Source organism: Heterodontus francisci, chromosome 6, assembly GCF_036365525.1.
Source record: "Heterodontus francisci isolate sHetFra1 chromosome 6, sHetFra1.hap1, whole genome shotgun sequence".
NCBI lineage: Eukaryota > Metazoa > Chordata > Chondrichthyes > Heterodontiformes > Heterodontidae > Heterodontus > Heterodontus francisci.
In genome coordinates, this window is record NC_090376.1 from 22,959,239 (window position 1) to 22,978,908 (window position 19,670).

The 19,670-nt window shown below is 43.5% G+C and overlaps 1 protein-coding gene across 6 annotated transcripts in view; it reads left to right on the forward strand.

Annotated features, from left to right (window-relative positions):
• gabrb3 (gamma-aminobutyric acid type A receptor subunit beta3) overlaps positions 1-19,670 on the forward strand; it is a 568,810-nt gene that overhangs the window by 501,507 nt on the left and 47,633 nt on the right. For all 6 annotated transcript variants that reach the window (XM_068033273.1, XM_068033277.1, XM_068033278.1 and 3 more), the window contains 2 exons: positions 9,379-9,461; positions 13,340-13,477. In XM_068033273.1, coding sequence (XP_067889374.1) covers positions 9,379-9,461; positions 13,340-13,477 — 221 coding nt within the window. The remainder of the gene's footprint in view (positions 1-9,378; positions 9,462-13,339; positions 13,478-19,670) is intronic.

The window sequence follows — 19,670 nt, forward strand, 5'->3', positions numbered from 1 at the left end:
GGATCCCCGCGCTAGGCGGAAGCGGGTTCACCACCGACTTTCACGTCGGAGTCCGGCTCCCGTCCATCCACCGTAAAATTCCGGCCATTAGGTGAAATGCTCCTTCCTTCACACCAGTGCATGGCATCCCTGTGGAACATCAGCAAGATAATGAGAAGATGTGAATCTGAGAACGATAGACTCAATAGAGAAGTCAAGGGTGTAGCCTCAGGATATATAAAAAATAAATACATTCAAGCCTGCAAATTTGCTTCAGTTGCTATTGATTTTTTAAAATTCTAATTGGAAAATGGTACCATGGACTTTTTTGCAGATTGTGTATGTATTTTGTGGTAATACAGATGGATACTTAGAACCAAAGAAATGTTATGGCACAGGGCGGCACAGTGGCGCAGTGGTTAGCACCGCAGCCTCACAGCTCCAGGGACCCGGGTTCGATTCCGGGTACTGCCTGTGTGGAGTTTGCAAGTTCTCCCTGTGTCTGCGTGGGTTTTCTCCGGGTGCTCCGGTTTCCTCCCACAAGCCAAAAGACTTGCAGGTTGATAGGTAAATTGGCCATTATAAATTGTCACTAGTATAGGTAGGTGGTAGGGAAATATGGGGACAGGTGGGGATGTTTGTTGGGAATATGGGATTAGTGTAGGATTAGTAGAAAATGGGTGGTTGATGTTCGGCACAGACTCGGTGGGCCGAAGGACCTGTTTCAGTACTGTATCTCTAATCTAATCTAAAAAAAAAAGAGGCTATTCAGCTCATCCTGTCTGCGCTGGCTGAAAAAAACTATCCGCCCAATCTAATCCCACTTTCCAGCACCTGGTCTGTAGTCTTGCAGGTTTCAGCACTTCAGGTGCAATCCATGTTCAAGTAGCAGATTTATGCACCAGCGTTAAAATTTGTTTTTGAAGCGTACAGATTGCTGGACTACAACGAACTGAGAAGTTCAGATAAAGACCAAGAAAAAAATTAATACTGTTAGAGATATGTAGCACCTATTAGGAATGGCAAAGAACATTGTTTCTTTACAGGGCTAAGTCTGAGTTAAAAATGCAATCACTACTGAACCAACCAGATGTGTGAGAAGCAATCTTATAACAAGAAACTTTTCTGACCCCTGTTGAATAATTATTTCCCATGTTAGTAATTGCTTTTTGTGGCATAGCTGTATTTCCAATTATACAGATTATACTTTTTATTCTTTCATGGGATGTGAGTGTCACTGGCAAAGCCAGCGTTTGTTTCCCATTGCTAACTGCTAGAGATACTTCAGCCTCTGGATTTGCCTTTAACACATTGGTTACTATAAGCAGTCTAATATTAGCGTCCTCCAAAGGGAACCCAAGCTGTGGTACACTTAGAGGAAAATAACTACTTTTGCAGAAAGCCTTTACTCTTGAGCAACTATAAATGCATTCTGATGACTGCATCTGTGAGCTGCCAAAAAGATTGTGGCCCATAGATTACTGGTCGCAAGCAATGATCCCTGCGGGGGAATGGGTGAGCCCGAGGGACACTCGATATTGGGGCCACCTGTCTAGCATGTTTTCCTGAACAGAGCTGGTGTGGCAGCATTCAGGGTGTACAGTTTTTCAAAGGGAGTCTCAGACTAGCGTTAGGGTTCTTATTTGCATATAAAAAGGGAGTAACGCCTGTTTCCAGCACTGGCCCTGAATTACTCTTTTTCTACTTTGACCAACTCCAGTCGAGATTTTGTTAAACCTCCTCTAGTGATTTTAGTAGAAGAAGGAACCCACAGCCATCCAGGACTTCACCCAGCAGGCAGTCGGCAGGCAGTGCATTTTAGAGGGCCTCCCAGTTGGAGCCCAAACTGATTTCACCCAGTGCTTTCCAGCAAGGGATGTCACTGGATAGCAAGCAGAAGTATGAGGTCCAGCTGTTTTTCCCCTCCCCAGTCTGGGGGCTAATTCTAGCAGCCCAGTGAGGAATAGAAAATCAGATAGAGTGTAAACTGGGCAGCCGATTTGCTGTTGCCCACTTTACATTACTGCCTGAGTCCAGTTTCGCTGCTTGCACCTTCTGATCTGTGCTGCTCCAATGCTGTGGCAGCTGGTGCCTTTACTCTCAAGGTCATAGAGAGAACTGGATAATAATACAATAAAGCAGGTCAAGGATGGTAAGGACCAGAGAATAGACTGAATTATGTTTAAATATTCTTTATTTTACTTAATTATATTAATTTAAAAAGAACACAAACTGATACCTCTATCAGGCTTAAGGTGGTTACTGAGAGTATCTGAATGCTGTGTTAAGATGCACTCTCTACAATCTGCCTTTTAAGTAGACTTCCTCGCTGGTGTTCATCTTTTATGCATGATATAGCTTTAATCCATGTTCATGTATTTTTGACACAAATGTGTTTTTCTTTAATTATTTACCAATCAGAATAATATATGAGCGACCGCTGTTTTAGTCCTGTCACTCAAAGCATAAGTGATGTAATTTGTAGACTGCTTCAGCTAGCTTTCTCTGACTGACTATATAAATTGGAAATCCCCATATCTTTATTGGTGCAACACTGACAAAAGGAAGTAATTCTAATGTCTGAAGTAAGGATTGATTTTTAAAGCACTTTTGCCTTGTACAGAATAAAAGTAAAATTATGAAATATTTAAGTGCATAGATTATTTCCTTCATGCAATCTTTATTTCATTGCTTGCAGCTTTCTGTTCAGCCTAGCCTTTTCAACATGCCTTTGTAAATACTCTTCATAATGCCGCCCAGGAAAAGCCTCAGGTTGTGTTCGCTGATCTTAGGATGAGTGACACTAAGGCAACACAAACTATTCTCAGTCTTGTGGCCGAGGGAAAGGTGAAACTTGGCAAAGGTTCCTGCTTCTGACTTGTTAGTCAGCAGACCCTTGCTGAAAGATTGTGGAGTCATTTTAAGCTAACTTGCCAGGCATGAATCCCACAGGATTGGGTGAAACCCCTGTTTTACACCCCGCCCAATATTACTCATTATTGACTGCAATGCAGAATGAGGTGTAAGACTAGCATTGTCCTGAACCCATCAGTTTCCCCAGAGGTGGGTTAGGTTGAAATTTCCTGCTGTGATGCAGACACCAAGAGAGGGTAGAATCAGGTTCTGCTGGGATGGCCGCTGCCATCTGTTGCTATACACCGCCAAAGGTCATGTGTGAAAAATATCAGCTTGTATAAGATTCTGGAGTGCTGTTAGCGAATGTAACTTTGCCAAAGCATAAGTCGCCATCTTCAGGAGGCAGGAGGTAAGAGAGAAACACAAGTCCATCAAAGCTTTTAATGGGAAGTGGATGGAACTTCATGGGGGAGTACTTTTTATCCAAAGTACTCCCCCTGTGATGATGTAAAAACCATGTAGTTATCAAATATTTATTATCATTTTAAAGCAAAATTTCAATCCTCCTGCCCCAAAATAGACTTCCTATGTCATGGCCATTACTGTTTCCCCAGAGGTCCTTCCAGTGATGTCACTGATGGGTTGGAGCCAGCTGATTGGCTGCAATCATTTTAAGGGGACATTGCAACTTGTGACAGGCCTAAGACCCAAATCAAGGAGTAAGCAGAGCAGTTATGTGGAATTCCCATCCAATTCCTAAATCCACTTGGGAGACACGCATGGTGGTTCATTGAATTACATACTTTAGTGTGTATACTACTGTCAGCACAACCCCCAACCAAGCTGAATGTCGATATTACCAAGTTCAAGTTACTGCTTTGAAATTTCATCCGATAATGCAAACCATTCATTGTTGGCCATGTGAGTTTGGTTGTAAAATGCAAGGAAATGGCATATCAAGATTGGAACGGTCCATATTGAAATTATGTTCTGTAGGCTGAAGAAAAGTGCTTCCAATTTTATAGGACATGCTTGATGTGTGAAAAAATGAACAGAGATCAACAATTTAACCAGGATTTTCCTGGCAAGAGTGAAATTCTCAGTGTTACTTGGAGTCAGCTGCAAGTTGTTGACACCAGGCAAATCTGAGGGGAAAAATATATTTCCACTGCTGTTTATTATTTTTCCTTCCCAGTCTTTTGGCTATTGCTCCCCACCTATGCTTCTCAAGCCAGAAAAGTAAAGGCAATGGAAGCTGCAGATTTCTTCATGATTGTCATTAAATGCATCCTGATCATTAAGGGACAGCGGTGGGTGGGAGGCACTACAACCATAAGCAACATTTGGATTCTTTTCTTACCCCTGAGATCATAAGCCCCTTCTGCCTGAAAGACTGGGCAAAACCCATGGAAGTTCACCTCACCCAGCAACTCCAAACCACAGTCTTTCAGCCCTTGCAGTTACTACTTCACCTTCAAGTACAGTAATTGGCAGGAAGGAGTCAAAACGCACAACCATAATTGAGCAAAGCAATCCACATTTTAAACAGAAAGCTCAAGTGGCTTATACACACCATCTGAGCCACACAATTCCACTGCTGTCTTTAACTGCCTTCCTCTCAGCTATTAATTATTCTTGCTGGCATTTGTCAAGGATGTCAAATTCCGACCGCAGCCCGGAAGATCGCGACCCAAAGGTAAGACTGCTGTTGATTTTATTTAAATATATTCATTTCATTAATTTAAATATGTTAATCCGGGTCCCATCACCCAGCGGTGCGGGGGGCGGGGGGGGAGCCTGATGTTGGGAGCTTCGTAAAACCCCAGCCATTGTTTCTTGCCCCTTGACTAATTAGGGCTCTGCAAAATGGAGACACCACGAGCTAGAAATTGGATTGCACCCAAGTCCTGGTGCAGTGCTCACTTTACAAGTCCAATGAGGCCACTGATGGGACTGTGGTAAATTGGTCCGCTGACCTCATTTGTTTATTACTGGTGAGTCGCAACCCTAGAAACAGTTTCCCAGTTCCAGTGTCGGAGTGGGGAGGTGTGGGGGGGGGGGAGGGGACAGCAAGTTTCATCAGCAGAGGCCTTCAGGAGAATTCGGGAGAGGGGAGAAGACAATTGGGAGGGGGCAGGCACCGGCGCATAGATTTAATCTGGAGCCAAGAGGAGCAAGTAACTAAAAATGTTACCTCTCAGATGGCAGCCTCTAGCAATCCCTTTAAGATAGTTTGGAGGCTAAGTAACTGAAGGAACTGAGCACATCATGTGCAACGTATGGTATGGTTACTTGCTAGTTGAATTTCAAGAGGGGACCGTGAAACAGCTTCCAGCTCCTGGTTTGCATATGCGAAGGGGTTAATGCCTGTTTTAGGTATGTTAGATGGATTCCTGTATGGAGGAGTCCTAACCAATAAAGTGGATGGTGTGCTTCCACTGTGCAATGAGCACCAACCTGTCAGATTGAGCTGCTGAAGTGCCTGTTTTCTGCCTGTAATATAGGCACTGCATGATCCAATTTCAAGGCCCTGGCCTATTTCCTAGGAAAATGGTCCATGTTTCTATAATCAGATCCTTAATCAACATTTGAGTGCAAACTCCTTGAATGCATGTATGCTTCAGTGCTGCCATAATGTGCTCTGCAATTGGGGATGAATTTCCCTCCCAGTGAAAGTTGTGGAAGCTGTCCAGATGATGTCTGCTTTCTACAGGAAAAGAGAAAAAGATGTTGCCCTTTCCAAATGCAGAATTTATCTCTTGCTTGATATAGGTGCGCCACAAAGGCCACCTGATGTGATAGATTGGAAGAATAACAGCTTCATCCTTCTTCAATGGGAGGATCCACCTTCCTGCATCCTGCAGTGGATGGTACAGCTCTAGGGCAGAAGTGGAGGCAATAAAAACAAGTCTGATTGGACATATACACATAGGTATATAGGGATGTATGAGTACAGATCTCAGGTTAGTGACATTGTTCAGATCAAACACCTCGGGTTGAGGAATTTCCACCCTTATCCTCTTGTATGTTGCAGTTTAAATAGTAACAGCCAATGAGAATAATGAAGAAACACATTAATGTGGTGCGGTGGGTGGGGGGGGTTGCGAAGCAGTGGCCAGTGGGGGCATGGCATCAGGGAATGCTAAATTGTTGGACTATCCAGCAATATTCATTAATATTGGAGCAAAATGTAATTAAAAGGCAAAAGAAGACTTTTACCAGGAACTAAGACTATTTCCCTTTAAGAAAGTTAAGACCCAACACTTTCAAATGCCTAGTCTTTATGTGCAAGGTCCACACTATGGATGGAGTCTTTGCCTTAAGTAGGAAGATTCAACATTGGCCCCTTAATCGCTCTTTGGAAAATCGACTTCAGCCTAATTAGGCATGCAACCTCATGGCTGAATTTTCTAACCTGTCACCACCACAAACAATGTCCTGCTCCATGACCGGAGCCTCGGAAAGTTGAGATTTAACCCCGTTTGATTTTCTGCTGAGGGTAATCCTGGATCCCACTATTAGGTGGAACAAAAAACTGTTGTTTAAAAATGGTTGGTCACTTTTGAAATTGGAGACTTATCTGTGTTTGCTCTAATTGGGGAATTTGAAACAAAGGAAACATACTTCAGAAGGCTCTGTTACTCATTTTCACTTGCTTATTCACCATCTTGTATATTTTACTGTTAAGCAAGACTGAATCATATCAGCTTTGTTGCTCTTAATGGGTTCTTATGCTGTAAAGAAACTATTCATACACTAGCCACAATTGACATAACACAACAAAGAGGGCTCGTGAAAGCAATGAACATGCAGTTGAGTATATTTAAGAAGCTACTCCTATGCTTGATTAAACAACACACTTGTAGATTTAAAGGTTTATCTATCGCAATCTGGGCCAAATAGAGACTGTGCCCGCTAACACTGTGGATACATCTGACGTTTTTCCAACTTGGTGAATCATTTGGAGATCATAGTGACTCAGGGTCACTGTGATCCCTAAATGATTCACCAACTTGGTAGGCAACCAAGTCTCAAGTCACTTCTCAAGTCTCCTGCTTTGGTTGTTAAATGAAAACCATTAGGATGTGATGCCTGTTGGATACCAGTGTAGGAATACTTGTCTAAAATATCTCTTGCTGCCATTTTGATAGAGCTGTTAACATAATTAAAATAAACACCTGAGCTAAAATTGTTAAATGTCAGCGGCGACTGGCGGATCCTACCCCTCGTCCCCACAATACCTCCCGCTTCCTGTCTGAGGGCCAGGGTCCAGTTGGCCGGGGACACTACTCAGCCAGGTAATAAGCTGAGGCCCGTGGTTATCCTCAGACTCTGGCTGAATTGGAGGGCGGTCACCAGCTCCATGTGTCCGAATCCAGGAAAATACAAAATCCGTCACTTTCTTAGTCCCAAGGATGCCGGATTTTGGATAGCGGACCTGTACTAAACATGTACGGTTACAGCCTGTAGGAAGTCAGGAAAACTGAGTGGAGTAAGAAGCTCCAGAGACTTTTGAGATCCTAGCAACAGGAGTTAAAGTAGATGACGGTGCAGTGAGCCCCATTTCCTAAATCGACCAAATCCCTTTGGTAAATTGTATATCAATTCTGTTTCATTATATGCTGGTGGCGAGCATTAATTGGGGTTTTACTTGAGCAGATATGAAGAAACACTTACTGAAACAGTGGGCTGAATTTTATCAGCACGCCAAGCTCCTAGCGGCGCACTGTGAAGTCGGTGGCCTTCCGACACGGAGGTGCCGCCTCATAGACCCCACGATATGATGCACGGGGGCTCATTTAAGTGGAGGGGGAAGAGCGGCCACCCCCGATGACATAGAGGGGGAGGCCGCTGCATCCCTGGCAACGGCATCTAGTGCCACTGTGCAGGCGCTGGTGCCATTTTTAAAGAGCTTCAAGCCCTTAGATGAAACGTCAATGTTTAAAGGGACTGTTTTGTGAATGCCTTTGAATAAAGGTCTGTTGATGCCTGCAATCCCCTCTCCTGCCCTTCCCCCCAATGAAGAAGCTCAGTTTTTGTTTCATATCTCCCCCCCAAAAAAGTGAGTTCTCACTCACAACCATTCCCCCCGGAACTTTATTGCCTTTGACCCTAAACTGCTTCCCATCATCCTCACAGCCAATGAAAAAGGTTTTCCACGCTCCCCCCACTGCCCTGATAATTTTATTCCTCCCCCCTCCCCAATAATTTTATTTTTCCCCCCTCCCCACCAGTGCCTCGCCTGGAACTCCGTATGGAGCTCCGAAGACGCGCGAGTTGCGGCTGGTTGGCCGTAAGATCGACATGGGATGGCCCCCAGCGGCAGGTAAGTTCATTTGCATGCTTATTACCCTCATTTGAATATTCTAATGAAGGCCCCGCCTGCATCCCGATTTTAATTGTTGCACCACTGGCAGCCGAGTCTTCAGCTGCTTAGACCCGAAACCCTGAAATTCCCTCTTCAAATACCCCTGCCTCTCTATCTCTCTCTCCTACTTTAAGATGCTCCTTAAAACCTGCTTCTTCGACCAAACATTTGGTCATCAGCAGCAGTATCAACTTATGTGACTTGGTTTCACATTTTCACTGGGATTTTATTGAGGTCTCGACATCAGGATCTGTGGCAGTGGCAGGTTGGGGGGGATGGAGGAGTGTACCGGGGCTCCCACCGCTGGGTGACAGAACCCAGCTTTACATATTTAAATTAAGTGAATGAATACATTTAAATAACATTTGCAGCAACCTTACCTACTGCCCGAGTGGCAGCTGGCACTCGCGCCTTCACTTTCCCCTCCAGGGAAAGCTGCCGCCGCCGAGGTGGGGAAGCGGGCTGGGGGGGGGGGTTCTTATGATTTTTAGTCCAGTGGCGGGGGCGGTGGGGAGGGGCGCGGTACAGGATCAAATGGAAATTACTAATGTAGGGGAGAGGGGGAGGGGTGACCTCTGCACTTTGATCAGTTTTGGGGGAGGGAAGGTCAAGTCTCGAAGGTAGGTGTTTTGTTGGGGGAAGAGGGCAACTATTACATATAATTGTCATTGGGGGGAAAAGGGGCGATAGTTTAAATTGCGGTGCATTGGGGCGGGGGTAGGCCTTTAAAAATGTAAATTTACTGGCAGGGCTAGTTGCCCTTTAAAAATGGTGCCAGAGCCTGCGCACAGAGTCGCAAAGTCTACCTCCTCCATGTGATTGGGGGGGGCGCCTGACTGGTATATTATCTGGGGCCGACATTTTTTTTTGCCCTCCGCCACTCCCGGCAGTGGGAGAAGAAAATTCAGCTAATGCTCCTGTGAAATGCCTTGCGAAGTTTCCTATGCTAAAGGCACTGTATAAATGTAAGTTGCTGTTGTTGTCCCGATTTCAATAAAGTGTGAATGCAGGGAGGCGGAAGAGCATGTCGGAAGGCCGGGGGGAGGAAAACTCAAGGGAGCAATGACCAGAATTCAGAGGAATTAATACCCTGCCTTGTTAACAGACGCATGCACAGTGATTAGGAATAAAAAGCAGCTACCATGGTGACCTTTTCTTTCTTTGCTTTGATGTAGAATCACAACAACAGCTGCATGTATGATGGATCTGCGGAGGTACCCACTGGATGAACAAAACTGCACACTGGAAATAGAAAGCTGTGAGTACTCTTAGGAAAAGCTGGCCCTGTGGCTAAAAATTCTCAACCACTAGCATTAGTCTTATCAAGTATTCAACTCTATCCACTTTCCCCTCTCCAAGCCCCCAGAAAAAAGATCTGTTACAAATCATAGTGTAATTTAATGTTTTATCATTCATTAGAGGCTAGCTTTAAAAAAAAATTATTTCTTTTTTTAATATTTTGGCATGTGTGCACGTCTCCACATGGGAAGATTGCAGCTGGGAGTCAGAAATCATTAAACGCTTCATCATTTCAGTTTGATTAGGCAGCAGTCTGATGCTTATCTACAACACGGGACGAATAATGCTTAAATTTTAATCAGATTCAGCCTGAATGAAGCAAACACTGGGTTGCAATTTGCTCTCCGTGTGCTTTATTACGCATGACTTCACATGTTGCTGGACCCCCTGGGCTTGTGCAGAGAGCTACTTCATAATCAGGAGTTTAAGCTTAATACAAGCAGTTGGTCAAGATACTTGGGTCATTTAGTCCATTGTTTCATCCCAGGACATTACGTACATTTCATTCTCGTGTGTGCACAACTAATAGAAGCAGCTTAAACCGAAGAGCAGGTGGTAGGGGATGGGTGCTGGTGGAAATGCACCTCAGGAAACTTGGAATTATTTAAGAAAATAATGGCCTAGAATTTGCTGAGAAAGTAACAGTGAATTTAATGTGCACGCTGTTACTGGTGTGTAAATAACCCTGCAATTAGTAGCGAAGAAGAGACATGCCGTGAGTTTCGAATTAGCTCAGGTTGCTGGGCAACTTGCCCCAATCCGCTGTTAGCCTCACGTAGATGGGAGCTTTCCATCAACTTCCCCATGAGCATCAAGAAATTACTGCATTGTGCTGTTAAAAGGCACTAAACAGGCTACAGAAAGTTAGGGCTGCTACTTAACGACATAAGGATTCATTTAATGACGAGATTTATGTTCCTGCAATGCTACTCAACCTCTCTGACCCAGAAAGCTAACAATTGAAACTGGGGTGTCTCATTCCTACAGGTTGTTTCTAGAAGTTTTTAAAATGATAAATTTTAATTTTTTTTCCTGACTTTTGCTTTCTGTCACTTTTCTCTCTCGCTTAACCCAATCTTTCTTTCACTCTCTTTATGTCACTTTCTGCTTCTAATTTGACTTTAAGTCATCCTACCTCCTTCTCCAACATTCCTCTGTTGCTCTCTCAACCTTTAATCACATTGGTTAGGTTGTCGGTCCTGTCCTGCCAAGATCCCAGATGCCCCATTGCCCTTGCCCTGCAGTTAGCAGCTCACAATTCAGCAATTTACAGCACAAACATTTTTCAAACTGACCCATGAGGAAAAATATCTACCAAAAACAGACAGCCATGAGATGCATCCCTCCAGCAAATTCTGGGCCATCGGTTAAATATTAACCCTTAGATTCCATCAAAGTCAGGGTAAGTTCTGTCTCCGTGGGCTGACTAGTTTTGTTTGTTTTCAGCTAACTCATGGGTAACCCTGAAATAAGCAAAATTTTAAAGTAATAAAGCCACTCAAACATCAGGAATAGCTTAATTACCGCAGTATTAACCCTAAATAAACTTCCTTAATAGTGTACAAGTTTTTCCAGTGAGTTGCTGAAGCATACAAACCAGCAAAGTCACAGGTTTTCATGCTCCAGTCAGGGTGTTGCTGGGCTGTTACAATTACCTTTGGCACCTTTAAATTATGAAGGTGAAAACTGGCTGGTTGTCCCACTCCTGATTGCTGTCCGGTGACTTCAACTATAAGTCCATAGACTACAGGTTAGGGTTTTTCAGGCTCAGTTCTTAAGTGACACATAAGAGAGTGATCAGCATCACCCACTGTTATTGATCAATGTCCAATTGTCAGAAATCGATCCCAGCAAGGAATTGACACCTTCAGGCAAAAAGAGTTGGAAGAAGAAAATTGTCAGAAAGAAAGAAACCCTAATCTACCAAATCAGTGAACACACACCTTCTTATAAAAAAAAAACATTTTATCTGTGCCTGTATTTGAAAACTATATTCCACTATTCATGCTGGTTTAAGTTTGATTCTTTTCTATTCTACTAATTCTAATATTTTTATATAATTTATTTTAACTGTAAAATTCTCTATCTTTCCACCTTACTCCCTCTGTTCATTTTAAAGGTGGAGCATTTTTATAACAATGCGCATTTTCATTGGTTGGAAACTAGGTTCAGGGGCCAGCTTTATGACCAATGAAAAGCTTAGATTGTGATGATTGACAGGCCAAATTTGATGTGGATAGTGTATCCAAGTCAATAATACCTCAAAAGCACCTGCAATAATAAATTCATCCAAGGACATGTGAAAGATCCATTCATATTTGTACATTTTTACAAACCATAAAAATAGTTGTGGGATGACAGGGGAGGTTGAGTTTTGCTTAGGTTTTACTGGGTTGATTGCAATAGGGAATGCCTCAAAGAATAATCTTTATTTGTAATATTTATTCATACTTCAAACATGAAACAAATGAGAGAAGAAGAAAAGAGGAAAAAGAAAATTAATTTAAAGTTGAGAAAATTCATTCAATCCCAATAAAGAAACTAAAAGTAACATAGTACAGAACAAAGTCAGCACACTGAAGTCAGTACCGGTTAGTTTAAGTCAGTGTCAATTCTGGAATATCCATGCTTTGCCCCTTTGGCATTGGGATGCCAATTCACATTGGTGCATTCCCCCTCCTTCCCCAAGGTGTGAGTAGCTAATTCCTCGTGGAATGCACCAAGGTGAGAAAGGAAGGCTTTCTCTGGGATAAAGAGAAAATCAAAGGGTGAATCAGCCAGGACTGCAGCAGTTGGCAGAGGGTATTAGTGCAGAGAATGGGACTCAGAGAACTCAGGGATGGTGAGTAGCAGGAAGGAATCTAATGGAAGGGGAAGAAAGTGCTGAAGAATAGGACAGTTGAAATTATTTTCGTATTGGATTTATTAGTTACCATCTTGTATTTACGGCCCCTAGTTTTGGATTGTTCCACAGTGGAAACATTGGGCCCGACTTTAACTCTGTGCCAATGGGTGGGTTTTGAATGAGTTAAAATTCAGCCCATTAAATCCACATCTACCCTGTCCAACCCATTCGTAATTTTAAAGACCTCTTTTAGATCACCTCTAAGTCTTTCATTTTCCAAAGATAAAAGCCCCAACCTGTTCAATCTTTCCCGATAGCTGCAATCTTTCAGTTCTAGTACCATCCTTGAAAGTCTTTCTTTGCACTTTCTGCAGTGTTTCTGTGTCCTTTTTTGAGGGCTGTTTAGACTTCTGTTAAATTACAAAGACATAGAATGATTGTAGATTCTATTCCATTGCCACAAAAGTATCATTCCCCTCTGAGATGTCATGGCAATCACCTTCTGTTAGATGAAATGGTGGAGGTGTCCTTTGGGAGCTTGGTTTAAACCCATCCCAGACAGATCAGCTGAAAGTTTTTTTTCTGTGTTTCGAGGATGGCATACATAATCACTTTGGATTGTGCGAATCCAATTATTTTTAGCCATGGGTCACCATCCAAATCTTTGCACAAATTGGCATTAAATGGACAATCCTTATCTTACAGCCCTTAAAAATGGTTGTTGGGTTATTGGAATGTTTCACTCTTCTGAGATTGAGATTAATGTGCAGTGTTGAAGCAGAGTAGAGGGTGTTTTGGCTGGTGCTGCACCTGCTCTGAAAATATTTGATACTTTGATTGTATAAACATGAGAAATGCTCCATTCCCCAATGCTCACATCCTTCACTTCGATGAGCCCAAAAAAATACAAGGTGTAGTTAAAGTATGAGTGCCTGGAATATATGGAAAGTGTGGCACATTCGACTAATGCCCCCTTTGCCTTTGGCTTCTAGATGGATACACAACAGATGACATTCAGTTCTACTGGCGAGACGGGGACGACGCTGTGACTGGAGTGCATGAGATTGAGTTGCCACAGTTTTCTATTGTGGAGTACAGGCTGATGTCCCGCAATGTTGTGTTTGCTACAGGCAAGTCTGGCTTTATTACAGCAATAACTACTGACTTTCAGGGTTCTTATGTTTTTCCTGGAAAATTGAGATGGAGAAGGAAAACAAATAAGAGGGTAATAATAATTTTGTGCTTTTATTGCCACTCTTTTGACACATGGGTTGAAATCAGGCAGCCTTCATTATTGCTGTGGGATCCTCCCAGTCCGTTTTTCCTCTTTGCATTATATATGGGTAATCCTTGACACCCAAGCTATATAGGAAGAACATGTGCCCTATATAGTCACACACTTCATCAAATTTCACAGAAGTTTCAGTTCCTGGTTTATTCTTCTTAGTTTTCACATTTAAAAACAATATTCATTCTCGGGAAGTGGGTGCCGCTGGCAAAGCTGGGATTTATTGCCCATCCTGAGTTGGCTTTGAGAAGGTGCTGGTGAGCCTTCAAATGACTAATGACCTGGATGAAGTGCATTCACAAGTGTCAGTGGTAACTTTACAGGCCAGTCGTTGTATCATTCAGTACATTTATTTTCAATCGATGTACATATTTAACATATGGCGCTTTTAGAGTACCAAAAAGAAATGGCTTTGTTATGCTCATTGCTTCCAATGTCAAATTTCATATTTCTGACCAATATAAAATTTCCTTCAACTTCATGGCCAGAAGCACATATTCAATGCAAATATTCAACAACCATCCTATCTACGCATGTGATTTTAACTGTCAGCAGGTTTCAGTTAAATTCCCACTCACTTGTGGCAGAGTGCAGTCATGGCGATTTTAACTCCGGTCCCAATAACATGATGCTAGTCGACTTCCTACCTGGAACAGTTAATGAGAACTCCTACCTCTCCTGAATCCACAAAGGAAAATTAAAAAACTTACATTAAAAGGCACCTTTACACTTGACTACACTTGAAGGGAAAGCAACAGTGGCTCCCCACTCAGATAAGGGTTAAAATAGCAGTCGGGTCCCAATGGCATCATCAGAACCCCGGTCTGCATTTGTAAAGACGGACCCTGACGGCTTCAGGTAGGTACATTTGCTGCCTACTCAGAAGAACAGGTTAAAATTGAAGGCAGCAGGATCTGGGCGAGGTATTGGCCGATAAATCACCTGGTCAATTTTAACTGCCTGCATTATTGGATAACTAATCATAAAAATGAAACCATTCTGATAAGTTTTCACCTACTTCGCACCCCATCCAATTTTCTGGATGAGTTTCCTACTGGCTAAAAGGTGTTGTTTGTTTGGGATTCATTAAAATTTGTTCCCAACGGCATTATATCGTCTCTTCCAGTTTCGCACTCTATCATCTATCCACCTGTGTAAAATGCCCCGCCTACAAATCCATGTAAGTGTTGTCCAGTCCCGCATCAGCATCAAAAGATCTCTACTACAAAATTCAGCCTCAGGATGTTCAGGGCTTACTGGAGGGCTTATTGCGTATACTGTTTACGTAAGTGCATAGAAAGATTTCTATAGTATGATTTATCAGGCTATTTTTGAACATTATTTCTTGCTGTTTTATTTTCTTTGCCATGGCCCTTTAGCTGATCAGGAGGCTTCATACCAAGTGCCCTGGCACTGCCAATCTTTGGAGAGTTTTCAATATTGGGACAATGGTGTTCCCAATGGCAATTTCCCTTTATTCATGTATGTTGAAGGGAAAGAAGGGCTGCAAAGCATCTCAAGCTGCACTAAAGGCAGGGTGGCACATTGATCTAGCAATGACCTTGTAGAGCAGGTTGCACAGATTCCAGGTCAGAATACAGAGAGGTGCAGAAGTGTGTCATTTGCTGCAAGGACACCCACAGCTAACATGCACCTTAAGAGTTGACATGATCAGTGTTAGTAATTGCCGGCTGTATCTTCAAGACATCTTTCATGCATCGTTCAGTCATGTTGCAATGCTATGCTGTGGAGAAGATGCCCTGTATTGCATAGAGTTTACAGAGCAGAATCAGGCCATTCAGCCCAACTGGTCTATCCCGGCCTTTATGCTCCACATGAGCCTGCTCCCAACCCTCTTTTTCTAACCTTATCAGAGTATCCTTCTATTCCCTCTTGTGCTTATTTATCTTCCCCTTAAATGCATCGAAGCTATTTGTCTCAACTGCACCATATGGTTGTAAGTTCCACATTCTAACCACTCTCTGGGCAAAGAGGTTTCGCCTGAATTCCCTATTGGATTTATTTGTGATAATCTTATATATATGGCCCCAAGCTTTGGTCTTCCCACAAGCGGAAACATCTTCTCTAAGTCTACCCTATCAAACCTTTTCATAATCTTAAAGACCTCTGTCAGGTCACCCCTCAGCCTTCTCTTTTCTAGAGAAAAGAGCCCCAGCCTGATTAGCCTTTCCTCATAAGTTTATCCTCTCAGTTCTGATATCATCATTACGAATCTTTTCTTGTATCTTTTCCAGTGCCTCTATGTTCCTTTTACAGAACACAAAGCCACCTTTGTTGCTATCATGCTATCATCTCATTCTGCATCATCTCCACTTTGCTACCTAAACATTTGTAGTGTTGCACCTCTCAGTCACTGGGTAACAAACTTGGTTTGTTGTCTCCGGATTTCTTGGGCTGAATTTTTCCAGCGCAGTGAGCTTCAAAATCGGGCAGGGCGCACGCGTGAGAATTACTCTGCGGAGCCGCCATGATATTTAGCGTGGCAGCTCATTTAAATGGCCGGGGTGGACTGCCCCCCCGATGATGTGGAGGGGGCGGGCACTCCATTCCCCGACAATGGCATCCAGCACCATTTTAAAGGTCTTAGAGGTCTTACTGATGCTTTCAATTTCTAAAGAGACAGTGCATTTGAAACTATTACAAATAATTGGAGAATTCTTCCCAGCCCCTCTCCCACACCCCTCCCAATAGCCTTACATATCATTCCTGCCCTGTCTTCCCCCAAAATACTTACCTTGAGTATTTGACCTCCTCCCCCCCCCACCCCCACAAAGTTCAGAAACTTTTACCTATACCCCTTCCCATCACCCCCTTGACCAAGCAGGTAAGTATTTTTCCCTCTTCACCCAACCGTCCCTCCTCCACACTGAAATACTTATCTCCTCCCCCCTCCCCACCAGTGTCCCGCATCGGATCTCTGGTTGGAAATCGAACAGCGCGGGAGTGCTGGCCACTGGTCGTAACATGGGAGCGGGACAGCTAGTGGGACGAGGTAAGTAAATATTCCTTTATTTTAATAAATTTACCTATTGAAATGATGGTGCCATCGCCAAGTGGCAGGGGTGGGAGGGGCCACCACGAGGCCTTGCTCCCCCCGGTAATATGGGGTGGCGCTTTCCCAGTGTTGAGGCCCGTGGCGAGCCTGTTCCAGAGGCATTTCTGGGCCTCCCCCCTCCCCCCCGACCCCCAATGCCAGGAGGCTGGTAAAATCCAGCCTCTTGTGTTAGCTGTGGGATTTTGCCAGGCAATGTTCGCAACCCAAATAACCTTTGCAAAGGCAGAACTATACAAAAGGAATAGTAGCAACATTTCTATCCCCATATGCATGCAGTTACTTATCTTTAAGTCACCACATCGCTTTAAATTTACCAATCACCTCTTGAAGTTTCACATCATCCAGTGGCGAGCTTCCAAAGCCAGACCCAATACCTGGATTCTCACTTACATAATGTAAATTAGTTAGGGTCAGTAGACTGATCTTTGAGCAGATACTAAAGATCTTTACTCAGGGCCACGATTGGATAAATCTACATCCATTAGACTGTCCAGTTCCATGCGTAACAAAATGTTCACCTGATCTGAACCAAACTGCAAAATTCAAACTCCAAGAACCTACCTTTGTAAGTACTGCTTAATTAAAGAGCTGCTTTGCATAATTTATTTGTTATATCTGTTCTTGTCATACCAATTCGCTCAGACATCAGTGTACTGACTTGATCTAATTTACGTTGTGTGAGTGAGTTGACCTCCCAGTATTGAATCTGACTTTGGAAGCTTGCGAGAGGATGATGTGAAATTTCATCAAGAGGTCATCAGTACTTTAGTTGTGTGCTCTTAAATGGCCATTGCTCCTGGGCTCCGGTGTGCTCGTCCACAGTCAGATATTGGGACAGACACAGCAGTTAGTCTGTCACGTACCCTCCCTTCCCTCTGCAGACATGCTGCTGGCAATAAGAGAGGTCATGCAGAGGGAAGGGGTGGGAAGAGACAGCCACAACTGGCTTGGCTCCAAATGCTGGGCCTGCCTGAGGGGACATCAGATTCCATTGATTTGCAGTTCAGTGAAAGGTTCTCCTTCACAATTTCTTTCTATTTATTTAACTTAGGCTGCAGGAGTGATTGAATCATAATATCAAAGAGGGGTGATCTCATCGTCAGAACCCCTTTTAAAATTTCAATTTGTTAAAACAAAGCTCAGGACCAACTCTAATGTCTCTTTGATTCTCCTCTGCCCACTCTGTCTATACTTCTCATATTTTTATTGCCATGGTAAAATGATTTGTCAGTTATGAAGCTAGATTTCTGATTTTGCTGCAATCTGCATCCAAATGTTTAGAAACAGTTAATACGTGCACATGCTTGGATGTAAGCTATTTGCACCTAATTTGCCGATGTCAGCTCATTATAATAATTATGCACAACTCCAAATGCACATTTGCAAGTGAACAGTAGGGGTGTATTAGTGTAATTTAAGGAGTGGGGAAAATTAAAATGGTGTGCAACAAAAGGCTGGCAAAAACTCTGAAAGCCACTGGAAAGGCTCATAGGGAGTCCATCTCATTAGCTGTCTTTACCAAGACTGATGGGGGAGGTGACAAAGAAACAATGGGCACAAATGAAAGGAAAGTAAGCCTAAGGTGTAGACATGAATGTGCAGGTAAGTAATGCAGCAGTCCACCAATCAATTCCTTGTTTTATTACTACAGCAACAAAAACAGCATCTCGAATTTACATTACGGTGGAACAAAGAACAAAGAACAGTACAGCACAGGAACAGGCCATTCGGCCCTCCAAGCCTGTGCCGATCTTGATGCCTGCCAAAACTAAAACCTTCTGCACTTCCGGGGCCCATATCCCTCTATTCCCATCCTATTCATATATTTGTCAAGATGTCTCTTAAACGTCGCTATCGTATCTGCTTCCACCACCTCCCCCAGCAGCAAGTTCCAGGCACTCACCACCCTCTGTGTAAAAAAACTTGCCTTGCACATCCCCTCTAAACTTTGCCCCTCGCACCTTAAACCTATGTCCCCTAGTAACTGACTCTTCCACCCTGGGAAAAAGCTTCTGACTATCCACTCTGTCCATGCCGCTCATAACTTTGTAAACCTCTATCATGTCGCCCCTCCACCTCCGTCGTTCCAGTGAAAACAATCTGAGTTTTCCCAACCTCTCCTCATAGCTAATGCCCTCCAGACCAGGCAACATCCTGGTAAACCTCCTCTGTATCCTGTCCAAAGCCTCCACATCCTTCTGGTAGTGTGGCGACCAGAATTGCACGCAATATTCTAAGTGTGGCCTAACTACGGTTCTGTACAGCTGCAACATGACTTGCCAATTTTTATACTCTATGCCCCGACTGATGAAGGCAAGCATGCCGAATGCCTTCTTGACTACCTTATCCACCTGCGTTGCCACTTTCAGTGACCTGTGGACCTGCACGCCCAGATCTCTCTGCCTGTCAATACTCCTAAGGGTTCTGCCATTTACTGTATACCTCCCACCTGCATTATACCTTCCAAAATGCATTACCTCACATTTGTCCGGATTAAACTCCATCTGCCATTTCTCCGCCCATGTCTCCAACCGATCTATATCCTGCTGTATCCTCTGACAATCCTCATCATTATCCGCAACTCCACCAACCTTTGTGTCAACCACAAACTTACTAATCAGACCAGCTACATTTTCCTCCAAATCATTTATATATACTACAAACAGCAAAGAAGATGTCATTGCTATCAAATGCCACTTAAACAGCAATAACCTGCTCACTGATGCTCAGTTTGGGTTCCACCAGGGCCACCTATCTCCTGACCTCATTACAGCCTTGGTCCAAACATGGACAAAAGAGCTGAACTCAAGAGGTGAGGTGAGAGTGACTGCCATTGATATCAATGCAGCATTTGACGGAGGATGGCATCAAGGAGCCCTAGCCAAATTGAGGTCAGTGGGAATCTGGGGGAAAACTCTCCACTCGTTGGACTTATGCGTGGCACAAAGGAAGACGGTTG